The 26,212-nt window shown below is 41.9% G+C and overlaps 1 protein-coding gene across 2 annotated transcripts in view; it reads left to right on the plus strand.

The window, feature by feature from the left end:
• The first annotated feature begins 679 nt into the window (after positions 1-679).
• LOC124308830 (uncharacterized) overlaps positions 680-26,212 on the plus strand; it is a 46,776-nt gene continuing 21,243 nt past the window's right edge. Inside the window, exons 1-5 of one of the 2 annotated variants that reach the window (XM_046771963.1) lie at positions 680-773; positions 978-1,879; positions 15,948-16,307; positions 16,780-16,906; positions 17,559-17,728. In XM_046771963.1, the coding sequence (XP_046627919.1) occupies positions 1,828-1,879; positions 15,948-16,307; positions 16,780-16,906; positions 17,559-17,728 (709 nt within the window). In that variant the 5' untranslated portion in view covers positions 680-773; positions 978-1,827. Of the gene's footprint in view, positions 1,880-15,947; positions 16,308-16,779; positions 16,907-17,558; positions 17,729-26,212 lie in introns of both variants that reach the window. The other variant, XM_046771962.1, reaches the window with a different exon arrangement.

The following is a 26,212-nucleotide window of genomic DNA, read 5'->3' on the forward strand; positions in this document are numbered from 1 at the left end:
TGTTCATAGATTCTCTTTGAACTAACTACGAGGAAATATGCCTAAACAGAATTTCCGTTTCTTCTTCACGTTCACCAGAATGATGAATGATCGTATGACGTTCGACGAACGAGTAGTTACCGCGAAACCAATTCTGACATCTCCATATTCAATTCATGTGTACGTTTGTCCACTCCAAATAACATAAATACCTAAGCATCGTGCCAAATGACATTTCTCTATTATTTTCCGTTTACATCTGTTTATATAAATAGTACGCTTTTGTGCTCCAGTCCTCTGACTCAACGAGTGCGAAGAGTGAGTAGACATTCTGTTGAGTACCGTAGGTAGATGCGAACGATGTATGTGTGATGTGCTGAAGTCGGCTACACTACTGTGTATTTACTTCTGAGACAAATCTACGACTGAGCGTCCGTGTGAAAAATTCAAGAGTCATTTGATCAGGAGTTGAAAGTACCTATATTAGATACACCCTTGTGAAGCTTTCGGACAAAGTAATATCAAAGTGACTTGTTTCTCAAGCTCGTGACGTCAGTTTCGGAAACTCGATCGAGTCTCCTTCACTTTTAAAAACTCGGACTGTCCTCCTGGTTTCTGAAGGTGCCAGTTGACGCGCAAACTCGGGAATGCCGCGCAAACTCTAGAAACAGGGGTTGCCCGCAACGCTGATGCGTTAGGGGAAGTGGGACAGTCGTTTGCCGTACCTCGATCCCTGAACCTGCGTGCCGGCCTCGTTGTCCTCGCGATTTCCACCGAAGAGGAATTTCCTTAAAGTAAGAAGTTATTGAATGTCAGTGGAGGACAAAGAGTCCGAGACATAATACTGGTTTGGTAAAACGAGGCCTGGTGAAATGAAGTGACGGTGAAAGTTCGCCGTGTTCAAACGATCGAATCATTTTCTTTCCCTGAGGTCTGCATGGTCTATTTTCGAGTCCGCAGTTAAAACCTTTTCAAAGTGATTTTCGTTTCTTTTACAGCTTTTCATTTACCCGGCATCGATTGTGGTTTGTGCTTTGAGTGGATCGAGTGTAAAAGCCCTGGGATTAGTTCGCAAAGTATCGTACGGATTGAACAAGTCTCGTTCAATACTCTTAAGGTTACTTCTACCCGTGTTTTAAAAATTATCGCGACTGTATTTAACTACACAATTCTCCATTTCTCGATTAATCGTTCGATATAAAATGCTTTGTCGCACTTCTCAGTAATAGTCGTCGTTTGATTATCGGTTCATACAAGAATTACTCAAATCCTCCCGTTACGTTTGAGGTCCGATTAAAGCTCTCTGACTTCCTCTCGGTCCAGTTCGCGGTTACCGAGGACTGCGAATCAATCAGTGGGTGATTGATGAGAAGCCTGCAGTGTCACGTGAATTCTCTGTCATCGGATCGTGTGTCCAATCAGGACGAGTCTCTTCTGCAATTCCTACTCGCTGGGTGAAATTTAATTTGCAATACTGATCTTTTGATGGCAGGCGGTGATGCGGAAGGATTTTAAACCTGAAAAAATCCACGCGGATGATAAACCACGGTGCTTTGATAGTCGATAAGAAAAAAAAGAAAATTAAAATTTAGAGTATATTAGAAATATCAACTACCATGTATTACCAACTATAATGTTTCTCTGAAGACAAGAGCACTGAATAACAAACTTTAGCCTGAGATTTACAATATTTATGTAACATCATCGGGAGCAGCTGACACGTTTGAAACGAGAATTATTAACGTGGAGAAATGACACCTGAACTAAAAGTGAAAAGTTGAAATTGAGTAATAATTTTTTGTGAAACGTACGTCGCGGACGCCGAGGGAACTCGTGCTATTCGCGAAGATGGATCACTGGCAAATGTTCGCTTTCTTTTTCGTCGGAAGTTTTTTTAAAGGTGAGTTTTATACCTTTCTAATCGTTACACTCCGCCCCCCTTAGTGCCGAAATATAACCATGAGGCGTGCTTTACTCGTGATGCGTAATGATTATCCTTTTATACGATATAAAACTGCACGTTCATTTCTCAAACTGAATTACAAATGAGTGAGAGCGAAAATTCTACTAGGAGAAGCAGCGCTTAGTCTATTCTAAAAACCCACTTCGTTTGATTGTTCGGGACGTTTAAAGGGTGAGCTGTGGCGTATCGGCAGGCGGAATGTTCCCATTCTCGCATGTTGTCTAGTAACCATCGTCGGTTATATTTCTCCACCCTATCGCTCTTTTTCATTGGTCAGTAAATTCGAAATCACCTTATTAACCGCGACGCCTTTGGCTGGTTTGCATAAAGGTACGTGGGGCTTTTACAGCGCGATAATAACGGTTGTTCGAGAGATTATTATCTGCGGTTGAGTACCGGATTTGATTTACCAACGAGCTTATAAAACCCCTATTTATTTGCACTCGGGTCGAGTCGTTCGCCCCGCGTCACGTCACGTCACGATGCTTTGCCCAACGCACCCACACGCGAACACCTTATCGCCTTAAAAATTTGGCGGGGTTCAAAACTGGGGGCGAAATATGCATAGGAAGGAAACGGCCCTTTCGATATATCATTTCTTATTGGCTGACATAATGGCGACGTATTGCCTGCGAGATATATTACCAACCGAACGAGACAAGATCGATCCTCCCACCCCCAAAACTATCCCCAGTTGCCTGCCACGCGCACACAAACACACACTCACACACACGAATCCGTCACAGGGAGACCCGTACCTTTCGCTCCCTCCCACGGGATCCTGCAATTTTTCATACAAATTCACGTGCCGATCGATAAATGTCCCGGTGACACGTGTTTCATGCTTCGAGCCTGGATTCGCAGCTTGCAAAGCACTCGCACATAAATCGCGAGTTCCTTTGTAATTTGTTGTTGTTCGTTTTCTGATAACATGTTGTTCTTGTTTTTTCCATTTTTTAATCAAAATATGTACGAGGGAAACCTGAAAAGGTTTGCAGAAATACAGTTTCCGATCGGACTTCTTCCCGTCTGACCTTTACCGTTGATCACTACTCGAAACCCTCAGATGACACTCGGCGTGGGTCGATTTCAGTTTGACTGAATGGGTGGTGAATACGTGGATGAATGGAAAAATAGAAGGGATATATTATCAGTTTTTCGAAAACACAAAACTCTGTTTAATTGGATTTCAAGATTTAGAATATGTCAAAGTAAATGAAAGCGAAGGTGTAAAATCACCATAATGCATGAAAACATAAGGAGTCGATTATATATACTTGACTTTCTTACATGTTAACAATCTGCAAAATACATTTCAGCGATTTTTTAAAATTCGATATTCTGACTCTTATGCAACCAAATCCTTTTCCATTTTTACCTCAACGCGTTACTTCAAATACTTTGGACGAGTGGTCAATTTTTACCATAATCTCGATGCTTTCAGCATAAATGAAAATAAGGTAAATCATTTCAATCAGCATTCAAAAACAAATTCCTTTTACGTATATTATTGCGAAAACCAGATCGCCTGAGTAAAAAAAGTTAACTTTATATTAATATTGTTAGAAAAATAGTGAATCGAACGTATAAGTATGATAAAATTGATGAAAAAGAAAAAAAAGCGGGGGAAGTAAAAAATAAATTTCTTCAAAAGAAAACTTTTTCTTCTGTTCTGTCCACAAGCATATACCTACGGTGTGTAATCAATTGACTCTACCTCGCAAATAATAATCGTTGATTTCCGTGTAAGTATTCAAGTAAAAACACGAATGAAAAAAGTTGTAAAATTTCTCGTACCGTGATTCAAAGAGGAAGAAAAGGCCCTCTCAAAAGTTTACAAGAGGCTTCTCGTGCCGGTGCTTTTTCCCATCCCTTGTTCTCCGTTTCCCGGTGTTAAAGTTATGCAGCTCGTGGCGAAGGGCAGATTGCTAGAGTAGGAAGCCGAGGACGAACGGAGTGTGACGGGAAGGATTGAATGTATTTTCATGGTTAAAGTTGGCAGCAGTTATCGGCACCCTTAAAGTGGTTAAAGTGGTTGAAGTAGTCCCCCGCGATTCGCGCGAGGAGCCCGCGTAGAAGTCGCGTTACATGAAGTAGGAAATCCCCGACTCGGTCCATAAAGATTGTCTCTTAAACTTCTCCTCCACCACCGGAAGTTATATCTGCCGAACAAGATGTTCCTCGGGGAATTCCGACCGGCGAGGGTCTCTATTCGTATATGAAAACCGCCCCCGCGGCTCCGATCAGGCCCCGCAATAAAATATACATTCCCTTAAGTTAACCGCCGCCGGCATGAAATAGGTTTATAAAAGACAAAAAAAAAATATAAATAAATAAAGAAAAAAAACCTTCCAGCGGAGTTACGATCGGCCACGTGTCACCCCTTTAACCCGGTTCCCAAATCCCACGTTCCAAATATCCATTCAATAAAAACCCACCGGCAAATAATATTCCCGATCGTAATGCCGCCGGGACACAGATTGTTCTTGTTCTGTTTTTTTTTTTTCCCCCCTATCTCGTTTTGCTTGTTTCCGCAATTTTTTCGGACCCTGCTTCGTTATACTCGAAATAATAAAACAGATCAACATATTTAACCAAAACGTTTTCGATCCTGCTACGTCTAAAGTAAAGTCAAACGTCAAGCTGTATTCTTTTACTTCTTTAAGAAAAATGTTTGAAATACTTTGCCAACTTTGACTACGTGATGAAACATCGGTTATGCGTAAGTGTAAGAGGTTTAAATTCGAAGGTATCGACTATAGACAAAAATAAATTGTTGAAAAGTAAATTCTGGTATCCATTACCGTTCATTCTTCGGATTGTACGAAATTCTAGATTCATTCTGGAATGGCGAATCTCGCCGGGAACCGTAACGACAAGTCCGATGCTCATATATACCTAGACTATATCGATCAAACTCTCCCGAGTCGATGGAAGATAACGGCTAATTGCAGACTGGTAGGTGGAGTAATAAAGAGAACGAGAGCTGAAACTGCGGGGCCGTTAAAGATTGAAGAAATGATTGAAGGGGCGATAGAGTCTCGGAATAAGGTTTATTGGGCAATTAGACTTCTCGGGGTGGTAACAAAAACCCCATAAATCAGGATCGATGTTATTAGGCACCTGCCGCTACTCAGCGCCTCGATGTTTTGCGCGCTCACCTGATACCTATGCATAGCGAATGGCGCGCGTTGTGTAGTAGAAACTAATAAACGTGACATAGAAGTAATTGGATACAGTTCAATTTGAATACCCAGCGGCGCAATAAAGGGCTGCGAATCGAGCGAACAGCCGCGTATATTCTCACTTCCAGGGTGAATGTGCGAATCGTGAGACCCGTTGGTGAATACGAAAATAGTAGAATCATCAATTACCGTGGGGCTTGCGTAATTCACACCTTTAGGGGACAATGCGTGTTATTAGGAAAATTGCGTGTAACCTGTTGTAGATTTTTATGCTCCTAGCTTGTTCCGAGGCGTCGATAAACTTCGAGATTTTCACCGGCCGTTGCGCTTATGGGGGATTTTCAAGGCGAAAACTCATTTTCACCGTCGATTCGAGCTCGGAAAATCAGAGTCTTAAACGTACCAAATAAACAGCAGCTGCTATAAAGTAAAAAGTTGGCGAAATTTCTCGATGACAGATGCGCTTCAAAATTCAATCTAACTTGTATTTTCCCCCTTTCGCTTTGTCTTCACTCTTGACAAACGATCGATGGATACCCACTTCGTCTCTGAGTTCCATGTATTTTGAAACCTTCGGTTTCCTTTATTGAACTCTTCAAGCTACTGAATTTTAATGGCCTTAAGTTTGACTGTCGAACATTGAAAGACAGTTTATATTCTCGGAATGCATTAAACATGCAGCCTGGGAAGAAGGAAGAGTGTATGAAAAACGATAAGATCACGGATTCGAAGAGTGATATGGAAGTTTATTGAGTTGAATTTTATCGAAAGAACCAGCTTCTCTTTCAGGTCAAAATAAATCAGAAACGACAAGTGCTGCTGAATAAATCTAAGTGTTTCAGCTCAAGTAATCCGGTTTTTCAACTTCTTTGTAACATTATTTTCTTCTTCAATGCTTCTTCGGAATATCTTTCGACACTTTCAGACTGTATAAGCTTAATGCGTCGTTGAATTCGTTACAAAGCACCCTAGAAAGATTCTTCGGCTTATTTCAGGGTTAGGAAAGTAACCTAAGGAATTTGAATGATGTACTGACTGATAATTAACGTCGGTTAGAATCCCCGTTTCGGACACGACGAGGGGATGAGGAATGTGGCGGAGTTGATGAGCCGGTTAAATTTGTCAAAAGGGATTGAAGCACGCGTGACATAACGAGCAAAGCTTAAAAGTCGATCATCTGACGTTGCCGAGTTTCGAGCTAATTCTAGTTCAGGAATACGCGTTTATATACACGAGTAGAAATTTTCATAAGGCTCAGGAGAAACCATGATCAGGCTTACCTTACCATCTGATCATGGTGTGTCCAGAAATGTAATGTTTACTGAGAAAAATTTCATTTGTTATAATAACTAGAAAAATTGAGTGAAACTGGTATCGTTAAAAAAACTGTTCGAACATTGTTGGTATTACGAAAAACGAGGTACCTACGCGTAAACATACGCGTCGTATGAAACAATCGTTCGATTGTATTATGGATTCAGGATTGTAAGATCATGCTATTTTTATGATTCAAATCATACTTGAAAAGGAGGGCAGGATAATGAGTGGAGGTTATTCACAATTTTTTATCCTCTAACACACATTTATTTAGATAAAAAATCGCACTATATTCTTTATGGTAGCTCTTTGAAGTAGAAAAAAATGGATAAATGAACAAAGTTATATAATACGTATCGTATGCAGCTTTCAGTGACATCCGATACATCAATTCTCGCCAATAAAAAATAGCATACAAGAAAAAAAAATGTAAATACTGTTTCTGAACGTCAAAACTATGGTACAAATTATGGTGTGAATTTTGAAATGGACTAATAATGGTACATGTACTATAGTACATTGTCACCAAATAATTAAAATCAACCGTATTAAAAACAAAAAGAAAAAAAAGAAACATAAAACTTAGGTTCACGTACATGTGTCAATACAGACGAAGAAATGTTAAAATCTAGTTAAAATCTGCAAATAATATTTTTGTTGCGGTACATATAGATAGAGATCCGAGTTGTATTATATTGGAGGTGTGTTAGAGTAACGGACCCTGTATTGTCAGTCGAAAGTTTCTTGGATTAGCCACTGGAGTCTGGCGCTACAATCGGACAGAAACGAAGCGAGCTGGGCTTCAGAATTTTCATTCGAGCTCTAGACACGGTGGCGACCGGAAGTGCTCGAGACAGTTAAGCAGATTTCGGTTTTCAAGCAACAGCGATACGAGAGAGGAGTTCGTAAATTTGAAGTTTAATACGAATATACGCGGATGCGTATTTTTTTTTTTTTTTTTTGCAAAACAGTTATGCTACTGGTTAATTTACCGAAAGTCCCAGCTTGGATACGCTGATCTTTGATTCGTTGTTTTACAATTCTTATGTCGAAACTTTCGACTCTTTGACCAGTCGACTTTTTGTTATTTCTGCACTTGCGGCGCGGTGTGCTTTAACGAGGCAAGCTCGATTCCAACCTAATCAGGTTATGCTGGAACATCAGACTGTCCCGATAAAATTTCTACAACTCTGTTAGATACACGCGTAAATAAAATACGTTTATATAAACGTTCGAGGCATCGAGCACCGAGGTTTATTTCCCATGCTATCTCAAACCCACGTCGATGATTTACGAAGATCGGGAGCTTAAAGTGCACGTCCCGATCATCGAAGCACCGGGAATAAAGCGGAAGCATTCTTCAGGCGAAAGTTGAATTCAACGCCATGCGTCACTCGGTCCTTCGATACAGATTGCCGCAGCCAGCCCTGCAGGGCGCCACCCGCGTTACAGTTTATCGCTTTTTCCCGAGCGCCAGCGACTGATCGAGGGGTATAAATATCGCGAAGCTTTTCATTTTTCCCCGAATTTCACCGTCTGCACCACCCGGGAACGCGGATAGCGCCAAAAACGCGACCATGATACATCATATGATCCACTGGTCGACTGTGTACGAAACCTGCAAAATCGCCCCATGAGTCAGTTTACGCCTGTAACCGTCCCTTTGACTGATCGATCATCACCCCCCTACCCTCCCGCCCTCCTCCTATACCGAAACGATCTGCGATAACAAACGGCACAGAAATTCCAACACATTCTTACTCACCGAACAATTGACTTCTACGACCAACGCCATCTTTTATGTATTTACTCGCGATTTATTTCTCTTCGATATTGTATTAATGTCGAGTCACACGATCTACGATTTGTTACCGATTTCTGCAACGAATTCAAGCTTATCCGCGATCCGATAACAACGAAATGTAATCGCATGTATCACTGTGCTAATGCCGCAAGGGCGGAAATTTTTATTTCGTATTATCTTTTTCTTCATTCCTCGTGGACAATCGTTTCGTGAACTTATTTTCAGGCTAAATATTATTTAAGAAAATGTAAAGCCAAAAATGCTTGTATCTAAGCTTAAAGGGGCGTATATATATATATATTTATTTTTTTTTTCAATATTTAGCTTGAAAATAAGTTCACAGAACGATTTGCAATGGCATTGGCACCGGGATATTTAAATGTTTCGTAGCTGTTTTCTCGGTAGCGATTAAAGTACATGAATTGCAGGTAACGGTTGTTACCAATCACGTTGAAAATAGGAACAAAAAATCAACAAAAACGAAAAAAAAAAACAAAAAAACATTCGAAAGGAAAGAATTTCTTTCCACGCTTTTTTTTCGGCAGATAAACAGAGCTCGAGGCTTATGCGTATGTAATATGGATGAATGAATAACTCAACACACCTACACACGCATACATACGTACATGCGGGTTACGATTCGTAAAACAAGCCCTGCGAAGTGTATTCGTATTATGCAAATAAAAAACTTCCCTCCGTCGATTCATCTAATTGGTACGTACGTGCGTTGGGTTAATCAAGTCGAAAAAAAAAAAAAAAAATATGCATCAATTTACTGATATACATATAAATACACACCAGTAGCCTCATCGTACCGCAACTGTTATAGAAAATTGTAGCACGCCCGACGAGATTCTGAGAGTTGTTTGAGTAGCGGGAGTCCCTCGGTGAGTTGCTCTTTGACCTCAAAGCGAGGTGAAAAAAGTTTGGAAAAAAAGCACAAAAGAAAGTTTAAAAGAAAAAGAAAAAAAAAAAATAATACCAAACACCGGAAAATTTACCTGCAGAGGGAAATTCAACCAGAGCTCGCTGCATGGTCGGCCTGCCGTTTTACGCACTGAAATATTAAGTCCGGATTACGGTCGGCGGTTATACCGTGTCGCCTGTGTAACACGTGTCCACACCACTCCGCAGGATATTCTCTTCCCTCTAACTGTGGTTTCTAAAGCCCCCAACTTCCATTTATGCTGCCCTTTGATCCGTGGTAATGCGGACTCGTGGAAAACACACAAGTCGACGAGTCGACTCTGTTGCAGCCGCTTTCTTCTGCTCGATCTCAAGTGATGCATCTCGGCGTATCATCCGCCGGTCGAGATACTCACGTTTTTTTATTCACGAAGACGATACTCGGTCATTTTGAACTCAGTTTGACTCAGGAATTGTAAAGTAGCTGCAAAATACTTCGGAAATTATTATAGTGTGGCAATTAGTGTGTACACTGAGAAAAATTTTTGCTATATTTTCTTGCAACTGTTGCGAAAATTTAATGCATGTGCTACGATAAATTGACATTAAGCCTTGTTAGACTAAAAAAGTAGAGTAAACCGAACAAACTGATTTTGCGTTGCCATTACCAAAAAAAGGATCGACAATGGCGCAAAATGTTTACGCGTGCCTCATTTCTCGTAATTCCAACAATATTCAAACAGTATTTATTAACGATACCTGTTTTACTGAATTTTTTTAGTCATTGTAACAAATGAAATTTTTCTCAATGTAGTCACCTACTTTAGTACGAATATCAAAACAACTTTATGATCTAGTGATTGTGTAAATTATTAGATGAAAAATCAAACGATAATTACAATGGTTGAATATGAATATTAAAGAAGTTTCCTGTTAAATATTTTTTTGGTCTTTCGTTAACAGTAATCAGACGAACAATATTTGTAATGGAAATGCCTGTCATGAGTAAAATCCTTCATCCTTCGATAAATACAATCGGTCGTTCGCCCATCCACGTCTGAATCGAAAGATGATGATAAATGAGGTTCACGTTCGTGCTGATTTCGGAATGTTGTGAAAGCGATTAGCGATAGTTTCCATCGACACGAGCGCGCTCCTTCAACCCTTTGTAGAGCAGCTGTAATGATATTCAGAAGTTTGAATATTACGATACAATGTTAGTCTGGTTCTTTGGTGTCTGACAATCAATCTCGCCCCTAGCCGAACTCGGTACTACGATATTATCGGTTATCGCGAAGTCGACTTTGCCGACAGTTTGTACTTTTTGCACCATTTCTGCACTGCAGTCGCGGAAAAATAACGAGAGATGAAAGGAGCGGGGGTTTTAAACGACACTTTGCCATTACGCCGCCCCCTCGATGCCGCTGCACACCTTCTTCTCGAGTGCAGAATTTATGCAAATTGGGGAAAGCCGTGCAGTGTTTGTACGGTGTCCTCACCCTTCGTCGCTCCTTCGCCTCGCCTCCAAAGTAACTACTAAAGTCAACTACGTATCGCCGAGACGCTGCACCGTTAAGTCGCGTGTAGATGGGCTCCGTCTAGCCCTAGAACCACCCCCTTGGCTGGCTCTGAAATCGATACGAAATTAAGTTATTACACGTACCGCTTCAGGCCCTGCTCAAGTCGAGACTCTTATTCTCTACTCGCGGAGCACCGTCTTGAGCTCTTTCAACATTTTCCATACCAGAATTTCGAGGACAACCGATAGAGGTGGCGATCTCACGATCATGTAGACAAGTGCGGTAAGTCGGTGTAATTCGAGGACTCTCCTGAATGTATTGAATAACGATTTGGCATAATGGAAAATCGATTGCCAAAGAAAAAGGCTCGGAATAGTTGAGACAAGGTTGAAAAAGATGGATATTATTCATTTATTTAGCTGGTTTTTGCAAAAAAAATAAGTCCTTACTGTACCTGGAAAGCAAACAAACTTTACTCGATAGTTCTGAGCACTAAATAAAAGTATAAAGAAATATCGACAATAACTGAGTATTATTGTGAATAGAGAAAGATATAAAAGGTAAGAACAAACACAATTGTCATTTATGTTAGTGAGTAGAGAGTTTTGCAACTTAAGGTATTGAAAAGAGATCGAGAATCTATAGTATCTATTATATGCGACTTAGACTCTTAAGATAATTTTCGGTTCTTCTTCTTTGTTTTACATTGAGCGTCTAATTAAATACGTGGTTGATTAATTACTTGTTAAGGATTTTTGTATGAATAGGATACATCGTTACCGAGAAGTCTCGTAGATGAGGTTTCTTCGAACCTCGTTTGAAGCCCGTGTACGCAGAATTCAATGGAACATCTTAATGCTGTTGAAACGTTAAGTTTGATGTATGAAAAATTAGAAACGTGTCCGAAGTGTAATTCATCGATTTTCTTCATTCCACCACATTTTGTAGTACGTAAAAAAACCTTTGATACATATTTTATTTCACATGCCAATTCGATGGTTCAAACGATAAAATCCCACCCCTCGATTTTTTCGTTAAAAATTCATTTATTGAGATATCTCAATACATTTTCGACGCAACCAGTTACACGATGTTCCATAAGTGAACACTCCCCTCACGAAAAAAAAACCCCACTTGGGTGTAAATTCGTACCCCCAACATCAAACATAATGCTAATTTCCCATAAGAAAAAAGTTAGGGGTACGAATTTACACCCAATTTGGGATTTTTTTTCCGTGAAGGTCGGGCGAACTCAACGCGATGCTGCAAATGGTTGACGAAATTCTGGGAAAATCGTGGAAACATTTGAAAACAAAGGAAACTGCTGAAAATCCCTCGTATTTAACCGCGGTATAACTTCTCCTGGGAAGGTGGAATTGGGAGTAGGAAAGGGGAGGAAGCTCTGCGAGCAGGAGAAACGCGGGAAGACCGTGAATTATGTTAAATGATTAACTCAGTGGTGAATATGCATGAGGTCTGTACCTACCAACTACGATTGTTGGCGAGTGGGCGCCTGGCTCGAACTTTGCGTTAAGTTTGCGCGCGTGTCTCAGAATAGGGAAGTAAATTAAAGGACCTATTCCACCCCGTCCGCGAAACCGCAAGCTCCGGGACAGGAGCAGCCTTGCTGGGTTCCTGATTAAGGTGTAGGTACAAGCCTGCGTCGATGCGGCTTCAATCACCTCGCTGAAATCGATTCGCAACACAACGAAGCTTTGCATTTGCAGTCCTCGTTGCGTCACTCGATACTTGACCACAATCTACGCCATTGGAAACCTCCGGTTAATCAAAGTTTTACCTTCCAAAATAAGGTTTCCATGACGTTATGTATTTTCTCTCTCTCTCTCTCTCTTTCTCTCTGTTTTGGGACCCGTCCCAAGGTGAATGAATTGTAATTCTAATTTCAATTCTCATTGTCTCAATTTTCTTCTCGTTTATGTTTATTTTTACTCATTTTTGCCGAATTGGCTTATTTATTCAATTATTTACATTCTTATTTAAGTATTTTTTAAAAGACTGTTCATTAATTTTCTTTATCACTGTTGTTCATTCTGGTTTTATTGATCTTTATCTATTGTTTTCTCTCTTCTGGTGTTCTTCCTAAAACTCTAGTTTACACTTCTATTATAATTATGTGTTTTCATACACATTTCATTTCATTGGTTATCTTACATTGCCTCTCGCTTATAGATCCTGAAATACATCAACTGTACTCCGTTTTATAATTTTTATTGTACATATTTTTGTCGTTACTGTCAGATTTTTATTATTATTCTTTGTACGTAAAGCGTACAATGACTATCTTATGGTATTTGCAAAGTTGTAATTTGCAACATTGGAAACAGTCTGGACTAGCCTGGAATTCCGCTCCGGATATATTCTTAGTCCATTAATAAACTTCAAGCTTCAAACTTCGCTCTCTCGTTCCTAGTTTTCCCCTCGGTTAATTTCACGCCGAGTGCAAGTCGAGGATAAACTGGCTGAGAACACAGGTGAAAATCTTAACCGTGTCGGTAGCGTTGCTTATCGTTTTGTGTTCCGCATGCATGCTGGGATCAGTTTTTCGAACTTTTTATTCGCGGAAAACTCTTGTTTAGAAAATTGAGCCGAAGCGAACAGTCGCTGACGGTTTACGACTGTCGTAAACCGGGAACTAGCACAACCGTATATTCCACTCTATTACTTCGAAAACATTTATTGCGAGACTTTAGCGATGTTAATAAAGGATCTTTACTGCTCGAGTTTATTCCAAATTTAAGCCATTTCACTCACGAGCGAGATAACAAAGCTTAACCGAGTGTTTTCAAGAGGTTCATCGGCATCTTTCCAAGACGATGAATGAGAGTTTGATTAAATCGTACGACGAAGATTTCAAGGAGGGTGCAACTGAAGCATCTTGTCGAAGATGGGAACAACTCAAAGCTATAAAATTCGACAAGAAAAGCTCAACGTAGAAATTTTTAAGAGATGACATTATTTGACGATTTCTCAAATTCAATTCCATGACATTTTCTACATCTGCTCAACTAATTCGTTGATGCACTCAATTTATTGGAAATTTTTTTTTAAGAGAACATGGCGAATATACTCTTCACTTCCAATTAATTGGCAGAATCGTTAATTAAACGTGAAGAAATAAGGGTGCGTGTTTTTTTTACCATACCGCTCGGACTCGGCAGGTTGTGTAGCATCAGAGTAGACATCAAAGGGGCTGAAGTAGTGTCTGAAGTGCGTGGAGAGCCACGTCATTTCATCGTCGAGGAGTGAGCCGCGCTGCCGACTGAAAGAATGGGATTGTTTCCTTGACGATTGTAAAAAGCAGTCGTTGGAAAGCCGGAGCGAGGCGCACTTGGCTTTGAGCGACGCAAGCTGCGCCCCGCGCAATAAATACTGCAACTGGATACCGAGAGAGCTTCGAATAGCGTGAAACTAAAATCATTGAAACAGGTATTTTTGACATTGAAGAAAGAAGAGAAAGAAAAAATCGTATAAATAAATAAGAAAGAGAAATTGGAAACGGTAAGAGAAAGAGTGAACGCAGTGAGGGCGGTGATGAAATTACGGGGAAGACAAAGGGACGAGAAAGGCTGGGCGCAAAAAGGTGAAATATTCTAATTACCCCATATTAAGCAGAATAAGGAGCGAAGAAAATGGCTCGGAGGGAGGAAATGCCTCCGTGAAACGACCGAGCATAAACTCCGGTATAATTGTTCTTACTTCATTAACCCGCCGCGTGGTTCTTGGACCTCTGCAGGCTCGGAGATGATGCGAAGATTTCTTGCTCCAGTCCGAAGCACCCGATGGATTTGACCCGGCGGCGGGAGGTCAGCGCTAGGAAATGTTCCGAGATTGACTCCGACCTGGGGCAAGCGGGGACGAAGCACCGGGTCGACTAATTCACACGACTCCGGAATACTAGGGCTTCCCAAGTCCGGCTGACGGGATCACCCTGCAAGCCCCGGTGAAAGGGGTGCGCGGAAAAAAGAGGAGTGGACTGGGAAAAAGTACCTCGGTTAATCTCCGGAGAATCGCGACGAGCTCCACCAGGTAATCCGTCAAACCTGGCTTCGCTATTCGACTGGACTGACAATGAGCGCAGAGCGTTCTGGTAATAGCTTGCCGTTGGGTGGGTACAAAAGGAAAGGATGAAAATGAACGGAGGAACGGAATGGGATCAAAGAGAAAGGAAGCAGCTGGCTGATTGGGTTCGAAGAGTTCGCAGCTCGCTGTGATTTTGTTAACCTTCGTTGCTCTTTCTTCTTTGTCTTCTTCGTTTAGCTAGGACGAGACTAATCGAGACTATTCCCTTGTTTTCCAGAAGTTACTTTTTATTTGCATAACATGTTTGTAGACAGAATCGATCAACGGTTCCAGGAGTCTCGTATTTGTAATGTGTATAAGAGATTTCTTCTTTAATGGACTGCTTCATCAAACCCAACGCACCTTAAAGCTCTCTATTTTCATACCATATGGGCCTGAGGCACTTGCGAGTATCCATGAAACCTCAACTGCTCGAAGAGAGATAGAGCTGCGCAGTGAAGAGGCTCCATAAAATGTAGGAAGACGGTATAAGTCCCATCCGTTCTTCTCTTTATCCTGTATATCCGTTTCCTGTACCTTCTTCGGCGTCCATATTTGCAGAGTAAAAGACCGCGGAACGCGTATGAAAATTCTTGGTGCGCTGTAGGGTAGTCATTTTAAATTACGCCACGGTGCAGCTACTCGTTGGTGGGGGAGAATCGTAAAGAGTTTTGGAGCATACGACATTGCGGTACTTTGCAATAAACATGATAAAATGTAGAGGCACTTGTCACATGGAATACAGCGTTTCGTTCAAAATCTTTTCTCCAGATTCTATTCCGTTCTGAAAGCTTCGCAGTACTTATACGCGACTGTTGACCAGAGAAGCTGACGCAAGACTTGACAGACATCTGGACATTCATTTAAGCGTCTGTATCGCGAGGATACAATCCAAGGACTTTCGGCTGAGCCGAAGTGCACGTTCCTCGATAATATCGAGCTACACTCGCTTCACTCAGCCGATCCATTAACTATTGATCTATAACTCTGGGGATTATAGTTTCGAGGGTTTCAGACATGAAATCGAAGTGGTACTCCAAGTCGATGGCTTGGCGCTGAATAATTCACCCAACTAGTAACTTCGTTGAGTATCTGAAAGGTTGAAAGGCCGAGCGGTACTTTGGAAACAGGACCCATGTGGTCCGGACGCTTTTTACTGATTCTTACTCCGTTGTTACCGTTTTCGGTTTCAGACATTTGGGCGATCAACATAAAGGACGTGAGAATCCCGAAGGTGGTGAGAGAGGGTACGGAGGAGCCGATTATTCTGGACTGCAACTACGAGATGGGAACATCATCGAACACTGGTCTCACGATAAAGTGGCACATCGGACCGAAGGTGCTGTATCAGTGGGTTCAGGGAAGTCCACCGCGAGCTTCCGAAGAGTTCCACAAGTACGTCGACGTGTCCTACAAGGCTAGCAACAACTCGAACACCATGTACAGGGCCGTCAAGCTTGTCAGACCTGGGCTCGAGCTCTCCGGGAACTACAGGTGCGTCGTCTGGACTCACGACGACGAGGTCGAGGAGGAAGAGAGGATGGTGGTGTACTGTGAGTACCAAGTGGCAAACTTTCGCTCTCCACATTGGTGGTATTGTCTGGTTTTGGGGTGCCACAGGAGCCCGCGTTGAGTGAAAAGAAAATTTGACAGTGGGGCGGGAATGATTCAGACTTTCGGGAAGATCGCGGGGAGCAAGTGACACGCGACGCGATGGCTTTTCTCCGGGCTTAATTTGAATCTCGTCACTCCAACCGCCACCCCGCTGCCAAGCCTTGTCACTAACGTCACGCTAGACACGGTCGAAATTACCCTCGCGAATCACCGCATCACGAATGGCCTCCGGATGTCGAAAAGCTTTAACGAACTCGCGAATTGGAATAGTGAAAAATCGAGACCTTCCAATCAGTTTGTAACCGTTGTTTTTAAAGCCGTCGGGATTAACGACGAACTAGAATTTGATCTGGACTAATTTTTTTTGGAATTGTTTCTGATGTCCTGATAATTCTTTGCCGCTTGTTTCAGCGCCGGAAAATTACTTCACTATACATCAGGATTACAAAAGTACGGATGAATCGAACTGTGAGCTTATCGTCACCTGTCTGGCCAAGGGCTTGTCTCCTCTGCCAACGATAACGCTGCAAAAGGACATGTGAGTTTGTGTGCGATTATTCAATCACAGTGGAAGTGAATTGCTGTTAAAACTTTGCGGTGCCGGTGGATATTGCTGATCTTAAGATTAGAGTTTCTGTGCCAAGCCGAATATATAACGAACAAAGAACTTTATCAATTATTGCAAGGCAATGAACATCCCCCCGATTAGGATATAAGTCAGGCACTAAGTATAATGACAATTATAGAAGCTTTGTTATCGTTTAATTAGTTTTCCTCTGCAATCGAGATCGTGGATAATTGATACACGAAACAATCATCCAAGTCCCAAATTGACCGTTGGATAATTGGTTCGGTTATCCTCACGTGTTCGGGAATCACGGAGCTGTATTCTGGATAAAGGAGCGGGGTTGTGTAGCAACGATATCTCTAATGCTGCTGCAGTATCCAGTCGGGTTGTTTGCGGTGTTAGCGAAACAGTCAACAACGCTTGGTGACGTTCAAAAAGTCTCTGGAATCAGGAACCAAGAATCCTTTTCATTTCTCTCGATTAGCGAGGAATCCTTCAAAGACTCACCGAGCACAGATATCCGCTGTTAATTCAACCTCAAATCAAAGTTTCTAAGCCACAGCCGCACATTTCTCTGTACCAAACAGTCTCAATTTAATATCTCCGATTCTGATTGTTTCAGGGAAGAAATCTTACAACAAAAAACAGTCATTCCTCGCGCTGATGGACGGTACGAAGTCAAATCAATCGCCGTTATGGACGCCAAGAGGCTTCGGCCTCCCGTCACGTTCAAGTGCGAAATCCACATTCAAGACGCCAACTACACCAACTTCAAGGAGGTCGTCTACAGCGGTGAGTTTCCTTGATTGTCAGTCACTCGTAATCGTGAACACGTTCATTCTTACCACCGTCGTAGTATTATCATTGGTTTTTCGTCGTGGTTGAACATTCGAAAGTCCACATGGGTGCGGAATTTGGAAAATCCTTTGACTAGACGAAAGGTGGATCGATATCTACGAGGGTGGAAAACAACATTCGGAATGACCCCGAAGTCCGGGTGGTTCAGGAACACGTCCTTCTAATGAACTATTGTCGAACACGCCTCGCATAGCTACCGGAAATCAACGGTTCGACCAATTTCCGTTTCACACGAGTGATTCAATTCCAAGAAATTAGCTTTCGCGGCCGTGCATGATGGCTCCATGCGGTACGTTGGTACGTGTCAGCATTATTTGCCCGACGCGTTAATTGACCGGCCTCAAGTGGTACGAGATAAAAAAAACGGATCACGTACCTTCATTGATTATAACATATTTATCTCCCGTTTCACGAATCCTCCGTATCATGCTGAATCCGTAGAGATGCGTGTGATGAAGTGAAAAAAGCTTGCTTAACGAAGCGGAAAAGTGGCTCCACTACTTTTCTCCACTCTTCAGGATCACCAAACATCAGCTGGAGGTATAGTTTAACTTCCCAATAGCGGACACCTTCGGGACCGAAAGTATTCTCCGTTATTCGGATTAACATTAACGTGTAAATTGTGCTGCTGGAGACTTTTAGACTGTCCGTTGTAAATAGGAATTCCATTATTGGAAGGTGCCTGTTAAGAGAAGTTTCACTGTTATGGAAGAACCGGTGAAGGGAAAAATAACGTTGATGATATTTTGCTCCTGGATTTGAACTCGACTTACAAGAGGTCTCCAATCCTTGTAAGCACTGCATTTTTCCGGACCTCGAACCTCGTTTTTGATTAATCGTCATTCCGTTTCGTCACGTGTATGAACGACTATCGCGTAGTTGCACACCCGCGAATAATGCGCGGCATCGCTTCTCATCGGGCGAGATTACCACTGTGGCACATACGTGAAAACCCGCGACACCAAATGAAAGGGGGCGAGTGTGAATATGCTTTTCTATAGATTCTCCCTGCACCCCACCTCCGATTTCGCCTCTCCCAGGCCTCCGGCTCGTTCGCTCACCCCAAACTCCTCGCGTCACCCTCGGTCTTCCACTCTCTTTAACTTCACTGCAGTCGCGACCGGTTCACCTCGACTCAATTCCATCCGCTATTTCACCTTACGCTCCATTAAGTTTCCCAAGTGACAGACATTTTTTCCTTTGACGTAACGCCTTGCTTCACAATTGGCGACTGGAACCACCATTTCTTCGATTTTCACCCTCGCAGTACTCTTTCGCTCTCCTCTTCTCCCGCCTTTTTTATTTCTCTCTATTTTTCCGCCCTCGAACGCCCCGGCATGATCGGACGTCTAAAATAGCCTTGTACAAAATTTGGAACGTTATTTTATAGGGTGGCTGCCATTCGGTCTCAGCTTCTCTTTCCGCGGATAAAAATCACCACTCAGTAGCTCTTCCCAAGTTTTCGAAAGCGCTCAGCTTCCGGCAGCTGATTATTTTTCGGGGTTAACAACTCAGGACGTGGATGTAGGCTACCCGCTAGGTACAAGTTGCTCGAAGAAGGTGGTTGGAGCAAGTTAGCTACTCTGAAATTACCTTTGGCTCGGCGCCGTCTTACCAACACCACGTCTGCAACTGCTGTTCCAACTAACTCAATTTTGTCCTACAATTCCACCTCTTCCTACAGCTACACTAAATCAACCAGTTAATTCAGTCACGTGCCTACAATTTCACCCTCGTTTCTGTCTTCACCTTTTCTGCTCTTGCGAACAGGAATGGAATTGTCGTAACCTCATGACAGTATAGTGGCCGGGGTTTGCCATTTTTAAACTCCATTCAAAGTAGAATTCGATACAAGAGGTAACGAGAAACCATTATAATATTTCCCTTGAATAATCGATGAAAGTATGGTTTGAGTTTTACTATGGAATTCGAATAGCACGGTAATTGGGAGAGTTGAATGATCGGCTTCCATTTTTGTAAACATAGCAGTACCCAGCAATTGAAATACCTCTGCAATAAACATGATTCGGGGATCCGCTATTCAAGCCATCAATTCTATACTCTGATTCGTTCCATCAAAACTACACAATCGCAAAGCCAACATTCGGGTATCTTCAATGTATGGAGTGTATGGAGTAGAACACGTTGACGAAAAAAAAACCACTTTTTTTTTATCAAACGCAGTTTTTCTATCGTATTTTTCTATCGTATATAAACGTGTTTCAACACACTGATCGTAATAATAACACGAATCATTCAATTGGTGAAATTTGATTCGGACTACTGGAAATTTAGGGTAAGCTGCACTGTTTCAGTCTCCTCGTGTTGGAGCCATCCTTGTTTTCCTCACTGATACAGCGACGCTGAACGAAGTTGGGAACCACTGCAACCTATTAGCAGATGATAATTCCAAGTGCCAGAGTTCCTCGGCACTCTTCGCTTTAATAGAGGCTCTAAACTCCAACGAAACACCTTAAGTATTATAGCTGACAAAGTTTTCAGTGGCTCGAGTTAAAAAATTTCCGAAGTTACCATTTGACGGAACGTCGATACTCTTGGTTCTGTCTCGAGTCCCTTCGACTGCCTCGCATGGAAAGACTCCGTTAGAAAAGAAGAAGAAAAAGAAAAAAGAAACTACTGTGTCAGCGCGGTTTGTTGTAACTATCTTTGCCTGTTTTTTACGGTGAATTTAAGGACTGAAAAATGAGTTTGACTTACGAAAGCGATCTTTCGATAACTTTACGTAATGAGATACGCATAAGAACAAATTTTCAACCCTTTGATGTTAACCATTTAGCGAAATACGTCCAGGTAAAAACCGAGTGAGTGTGTCTCATCTTTTCTTCAATTAATTCAATTTCGTTCACCGTGTTGAAAGTTCAGATATTTCAGAAATTCGAATGTTCACACTAGCGAATATTTCTTTATACATTTTTGTCGATTTTGCAGTTCAACTGAAAAAACTTATACACCTTTAATTATTCATCGTATTCCGAAGAGAAAACACAACGACTATTATGCAGTTGAAGGAGGAAGGGGGGGTAAAAAAAAGTTAGAGGGGGAATCGAGATCGAAAAAGTTTGTTACCACAACTTTAAATTAATTACGACAATGATCACGACGGGCAAGTTTGAATCCTCCTTTTTCCACGGCTGAAAAAGTTGGAAGGATTCCTCGTTATTACATTCATCGTTGACCGCGCGTTGTCTACCAGCATTTTTTTCCCTCATAATTCACTTTTCCCGTTTTTATTTAACTTTTTTCTTCCATTTGTTCTTTTTCCCCCGTTCGCCGCTCGGTGCGACTGCAGCGGGTGTATCACGTTTCTCATTCAGCAGCCCCGTTCCACCCTTGTTACATTTTCGTTCCGCGTATACAACCACCTGAAACGAGAGAAGAGGAGGATGTGGAGGAGCGGAAGGAGGACTCCGGAGGGTTGAAAAAGCACACAATGAGCCGGTATCGGGAATAACGACAGTAATAAGATAACAAAATTAAAAACGTAAAACACGGGGAGTAATGTCGAAAATTGATGAAGGAAAAGAGAAGAAGGGTCAATAAGCCCGCTCACTGTCCGAACGTGCGTGCAAACAGGGAACGGATACCGGTGCGAGAGGAAGAACGAGAGAAGAGGGAAGTTGAAACCACCGTACCGTGAGTGCCTCTCAAAGCGACCTAATTAAAAAACATAACGAACCAATTTAAAATGAGCCCGGCCATAATGCCAGTGGCCTGACAGGCATATGGCACAAGGCATTGTGTTGCCTCGGTAAGAAATACATCTAATTATACCCTTAACCACTGACCTTCCCTCAGCAGCGAGAATAATTACGCTTTTCTAAAAATGTTGCGAAAATGTGAATTCTTCTGCAGAATCATTAAAAAACTGAGGGACATAGAAAGGTAAGAAGAAGAACTGACAGGGAAAGTAGACGAGGTCTACGACCTTACCGATTTTCATTGTTCTCTGACACGTTGTCATAAGTCAAAAGACATCAGACTCGTGATTTCTTTTTTTTTTCAACCTGTCAACCCAGCCGTTTCAAGGACAAAAACTTCCCCTAATGTTCATTACCCAAAATTAAGCGATTATGGTGAATAATGTCCAATTAGTATTTTCAAACAATTGTAAGTCATTATCGAGAAATAATTAAAAATTGATTACAAGGAGTGAATTTTGATGTGGCTTTCGAACCATGAAACGGCCAAATTGGCACGTAAATCAAATCAACGTGACAAACGTTTTTTGCTGTACTTGAACATATCGCAAGCTGGAAAAAATTGGTGCGGTACACTTCAGGTGCTTCCCAAAGCGAATGAGGTCTGTCTGAAACTCTATCCTAGCAGAGATTTTTTAACTACAACAACATCTGGAAGCATCATAACGACGTAGCGTAAAGACAGAAGGGTAAAAACAAAACAAAAAAAAAAAAAAAAAACGAAACAAAATTATAAAAAAAAAAACAAACGAATAACCACAAGAAGTTTATTCAGGTGCAGTTGCAGACTGTAGTCCAGAGGTCAAAGGAAAAACCGCGAGCTCTTCTGTTAGAAATTCTCTGGCCAGCCGGCTTTACTGGACGGAGCTTTGACTATGGTGGAAGAAAAGGCTTGAGCGGAAGTGGTCACGTGGATTCTTTGCGGATACTATACCTACTTCTACCCGAACGCAAAAACGAGACTTGGGGTCGAATGCCGCCATTCCAAGCCGAGGCTAAGGGCACCACAGCGTTTTTTTTTTTTACGTAGCTCCGTGAACTCAGGACTATTACGGATATTCCTTGACTTGAGTAGATCTTCAAGGACTCTCGGGTCGAGGGAAGATCTCAAAGCGAGAAGTCGAGGCTGAAGCTTTGCGGTAAGTTCCTCGGAACCGTTAGTTCTTCCATTTGTCCCGCGGATGTGCCGTCATTTTTTTTTTCTGGTAATAACGACACGCGATGTGCGGACAGGCGCTTGCCGTTTGCAACCATGCGACTCGACGCGAAGGTGACCCCGGTGGTATCGATTGGCACCAAGATTTTCATTCAGATTGTCGTTCTCGGCAGTCAATCGTCGTTAGTGTCCGCTACAACAAATTACCGAGTCATTCTTGGTTATGGGTGTGATTATTGTACGGTGGACAGTCGCCGATCCGTCAGAATGAACGCGGGGCGATTTATCCGGCCGGAGAATAGGGTGAACATTTTTTTTTTTTTTTTCCCAAGTGTGAGAATGGCTTGTTGAATAAATTACGCGTTCCGTGAATTTTCTTTTTCTCTCTCTCTCTCGGCCTACTCGTGGTGAAAAAATACTTTCCAGCCCGTCAAGCCTGACAAATTCATATGATTCCTAATACGCGTATACGATTTAAGCCACTGCTGGGAGGGGAATTGAAGTTGCTTTTCAATTCCCAACGCATACCGAGTCACGACGACGGAACCGTAACTTGTTTGAAAACTTGTAACGAAATTTTGCCTGTTGTTCTCTTATCTCTTCTCTTCACTTACGCCAAAAACTTGACTCGACGCGAATAGCGAGACACGCGAAGGGTGGGTGGACACGATGGAATCGGTGATGCGCCCGTAAAGGGTATGGAAAGAGTTTTTCAAACTGCCCTTGCAGGATCGAATGTTCCGTAGGGAGGGCAGCAAAGTTGGTAGGATCTGCGATATCATCTCGAGGAAACTACATCGGGAGATCCTGTTTCTAAGCCACTAACTCCCTCTCTCATCCACTTGCTTCTGAAACGAGAGATACTCGGTGCTGAACCAAGAAGACAACGGAAAACAAAAATTGGAGGAAAAATTTTTCCCAAACTTTCGTTGATCTTGTAAAGTTTGCGGCGTTCTTGAGGAAACAACGGAATTAGCTGCTGCTGTTGCCAGAGTTTCAGAAGCCTCTAATGAGACTTGATATCCATATCCGTCTGGCACTCCGGTGTGAAGTGTAAAAGAACTGAAAAGAGTAAAGAAAAGAGGGTGAAATACGGCACTTCACCGGCGTAAGGTCGACGCATCAACCACTTTAAAGTAATGTAGGTTCCAAGCTCCGTGGTTTAGGTGGCTACGGGCTCGTGGCAGGTATCACATATCACGAGTATAATAAAGCTCGTCGAGTCAGGCGGCATTCTAATACTCGCAGCTTAATGTTGCCAGGCTACGCTAACAGCCATTTCTGCAAGCTCGGAGCCTCGGTTTTTAGCATATTCCTTAGCGGAGAAGTGACGAAAGAAGAAGACCGTGTACTTCGATGGAAATCCAAACCACCAGGCTCCATTGGATGAAGATTTTACGGATCAAGGATGTATTGGATGTACATTCTCAACCAAAGGTGAATAAGATGAGAATCGGACAGAAGACAACCACAATAAAAACGATTAGAAAATTAAATTTGAATAATAATAATTCCAAAAAGTCGTCAATCAATTGTTTAAACGAAACATTGTTTAGAAAATTTTTCGAGAATGTTTTTTTTTATCATGTGAAATGAATTTCCTGATTTTTCTGAATACACATGAATTGCGAAACAATGTTCGCATTACTTTGAAATGTTCGTTTTCGAAAATTTGTAAAGACTGTATTTACAAAACTATCCTTTCAATGCCCCGGAAACTTCTTAATTGTAATGTAGAATGTTTTTTGACGAAAACGTATCCAAAATTTCCGATTTTTCCTCCATTTTTCAAAATTTAAAATCTTCGGAAACGGAAGTTTCGAAATAATCAGAAAATTGGTTACAAATTCATGTGTATTCGGTAAAATCAACGAATTCATTTCAAATGACAAAAAAAAAAAAAAAAAAATTTGTTATAACATTTGCTTGTAGGCAGCGTTTTGTTTAAAAAAATGATTGACAACTATTGGGTATTACCGTTATTCAAATTAAATTGTTTTTTTTTTTTTTTTTCATCGTCTTTATCGTGGTTGATTTCTTCCAGATTATTACCTTATCGAAAATTATTCGATATCGTCGACGAGACTCACTTTTGACTGAGAATGTATAGCCAATACATCCTTAATTGAGGCACTGAATCGCGAATCTTATACGTCCAATCCGGGTGCAAAGGTCGTGTTGAGCAGAGGCCGGAGAAGGTACGAGGGGCGGAGAAGGTCACGACACGACAACGAAAGGGGCGCCAGTTCCGCCAAACGACGAAACTTGCCCAATAAAGCTACGCAATAAGGGTGCCAGCACGCAGCTCGAATATTCGGCAGTTTATTACCGGGAAAACTTGAAACTTGTACTGTATAGAGCTGACGTGTCCTCGTATCTCGTTACTCGGACCTAACCCGCGGGAGTGAACTGTGAAATGAAAATATGTCGCGTTCCCCGAGCTTGCAGGCACTCTCCTCGTTACCCTGCGGAAATTATCATTGCTCGTGCCATTTTCAGAGGCGGCTTAAAAAGCTTGGGTAAAACTCGTGAGTCGGTTCAAGTCTTCGACATTTCCTTTATCCTTTTCGCAATTTCGTTATCAAGTTCGCGTCGTCTTCATTTTGTTCTTCTTCTCATTTCAGGCTTGCTTGCTTGCTTCGTTTTTTTTTTTGTTTTTTTTTTTTTTGGTTTGTCTCTCTTTCTTTTCTTGGGTACACTATTCTCGTACCCTCTCAACTATGACTGAAGTTCACACTTTGCGTAGTGAAAATATTGGATTCAATTTTCAAGAGTCTACGCGTACCAAGCTCATGCTACCTTTTCTCACACCCACCTGGCGAAAAATTTTCGGTTTATATTTACCTCGGGAAAATGATGGCGTCGCGTAGTGTATGTGTAAGGCTGTTCGAGGAGTAGCAGAAACCGCGTTTTCACGTTCCTCAAGGTCTTATATAAGGGTTCCTCCAACGGCGAAGAAACGCCCCACTCGCGTATATTTTATCCTGGCAATGTCTCCCGGAGGCTGGAAACTACGGGCGAAAAGTTTCCGCGGGGTGTAATGTTATACCCAAATATCATCTAATTCTTTGAATGCTCAGTCGTGTACCGTTTCCATTCATTTTCCCTTTCCCTTTTTTCCTCTTCCTATTCAGCGGCGTTCACGACTCCTCGGAACACTTGACTTTACCCGTTTCTCGACCTTTTGTGGCTAAATAAATAACCCAGAGGCTAGAGAAGTAACAAATTCTCTGACCGCAATATTGTGCCCGAAGTTTTCCGTACTTTTCGGTTAATCGAATCACTTACACGCGTTTGGCATCGCGGTAAGAAAGTACCGACGGCGAGAATAGGAAAAAAGACGCAGGAAATTAATTGAGATGAATGATTCATGTCTTGATGAATGCACAACCTGATTGTAAAACGGAGAGTACAATCAAGGTGCGATGAAATTACCTTAAATCACGATTAGTTTATGTCAAAATACGATACAGCAACAAAACCATGATCTTCTACATTGCTCTATTACAGTCGATAATACAAACCTAACAAAGGAATGCGTTG

The sequence above is a fragment of the Neodiprion virginianus genome, chromosome 7 (assembly GCF_021901495.1).
Source record: "Neodiprion virginianus isolate iyNeoVirg1 chromosome 7, iyNeoVirg1.1, whole genome shotgun sequence".
Taxonomy (NCBI): Eukaryota; Metazoa; Arthropoda; class Insecta; order Hymenoptera; family Diprionidae; genus Neodiprion; species Neodiprion virginianus.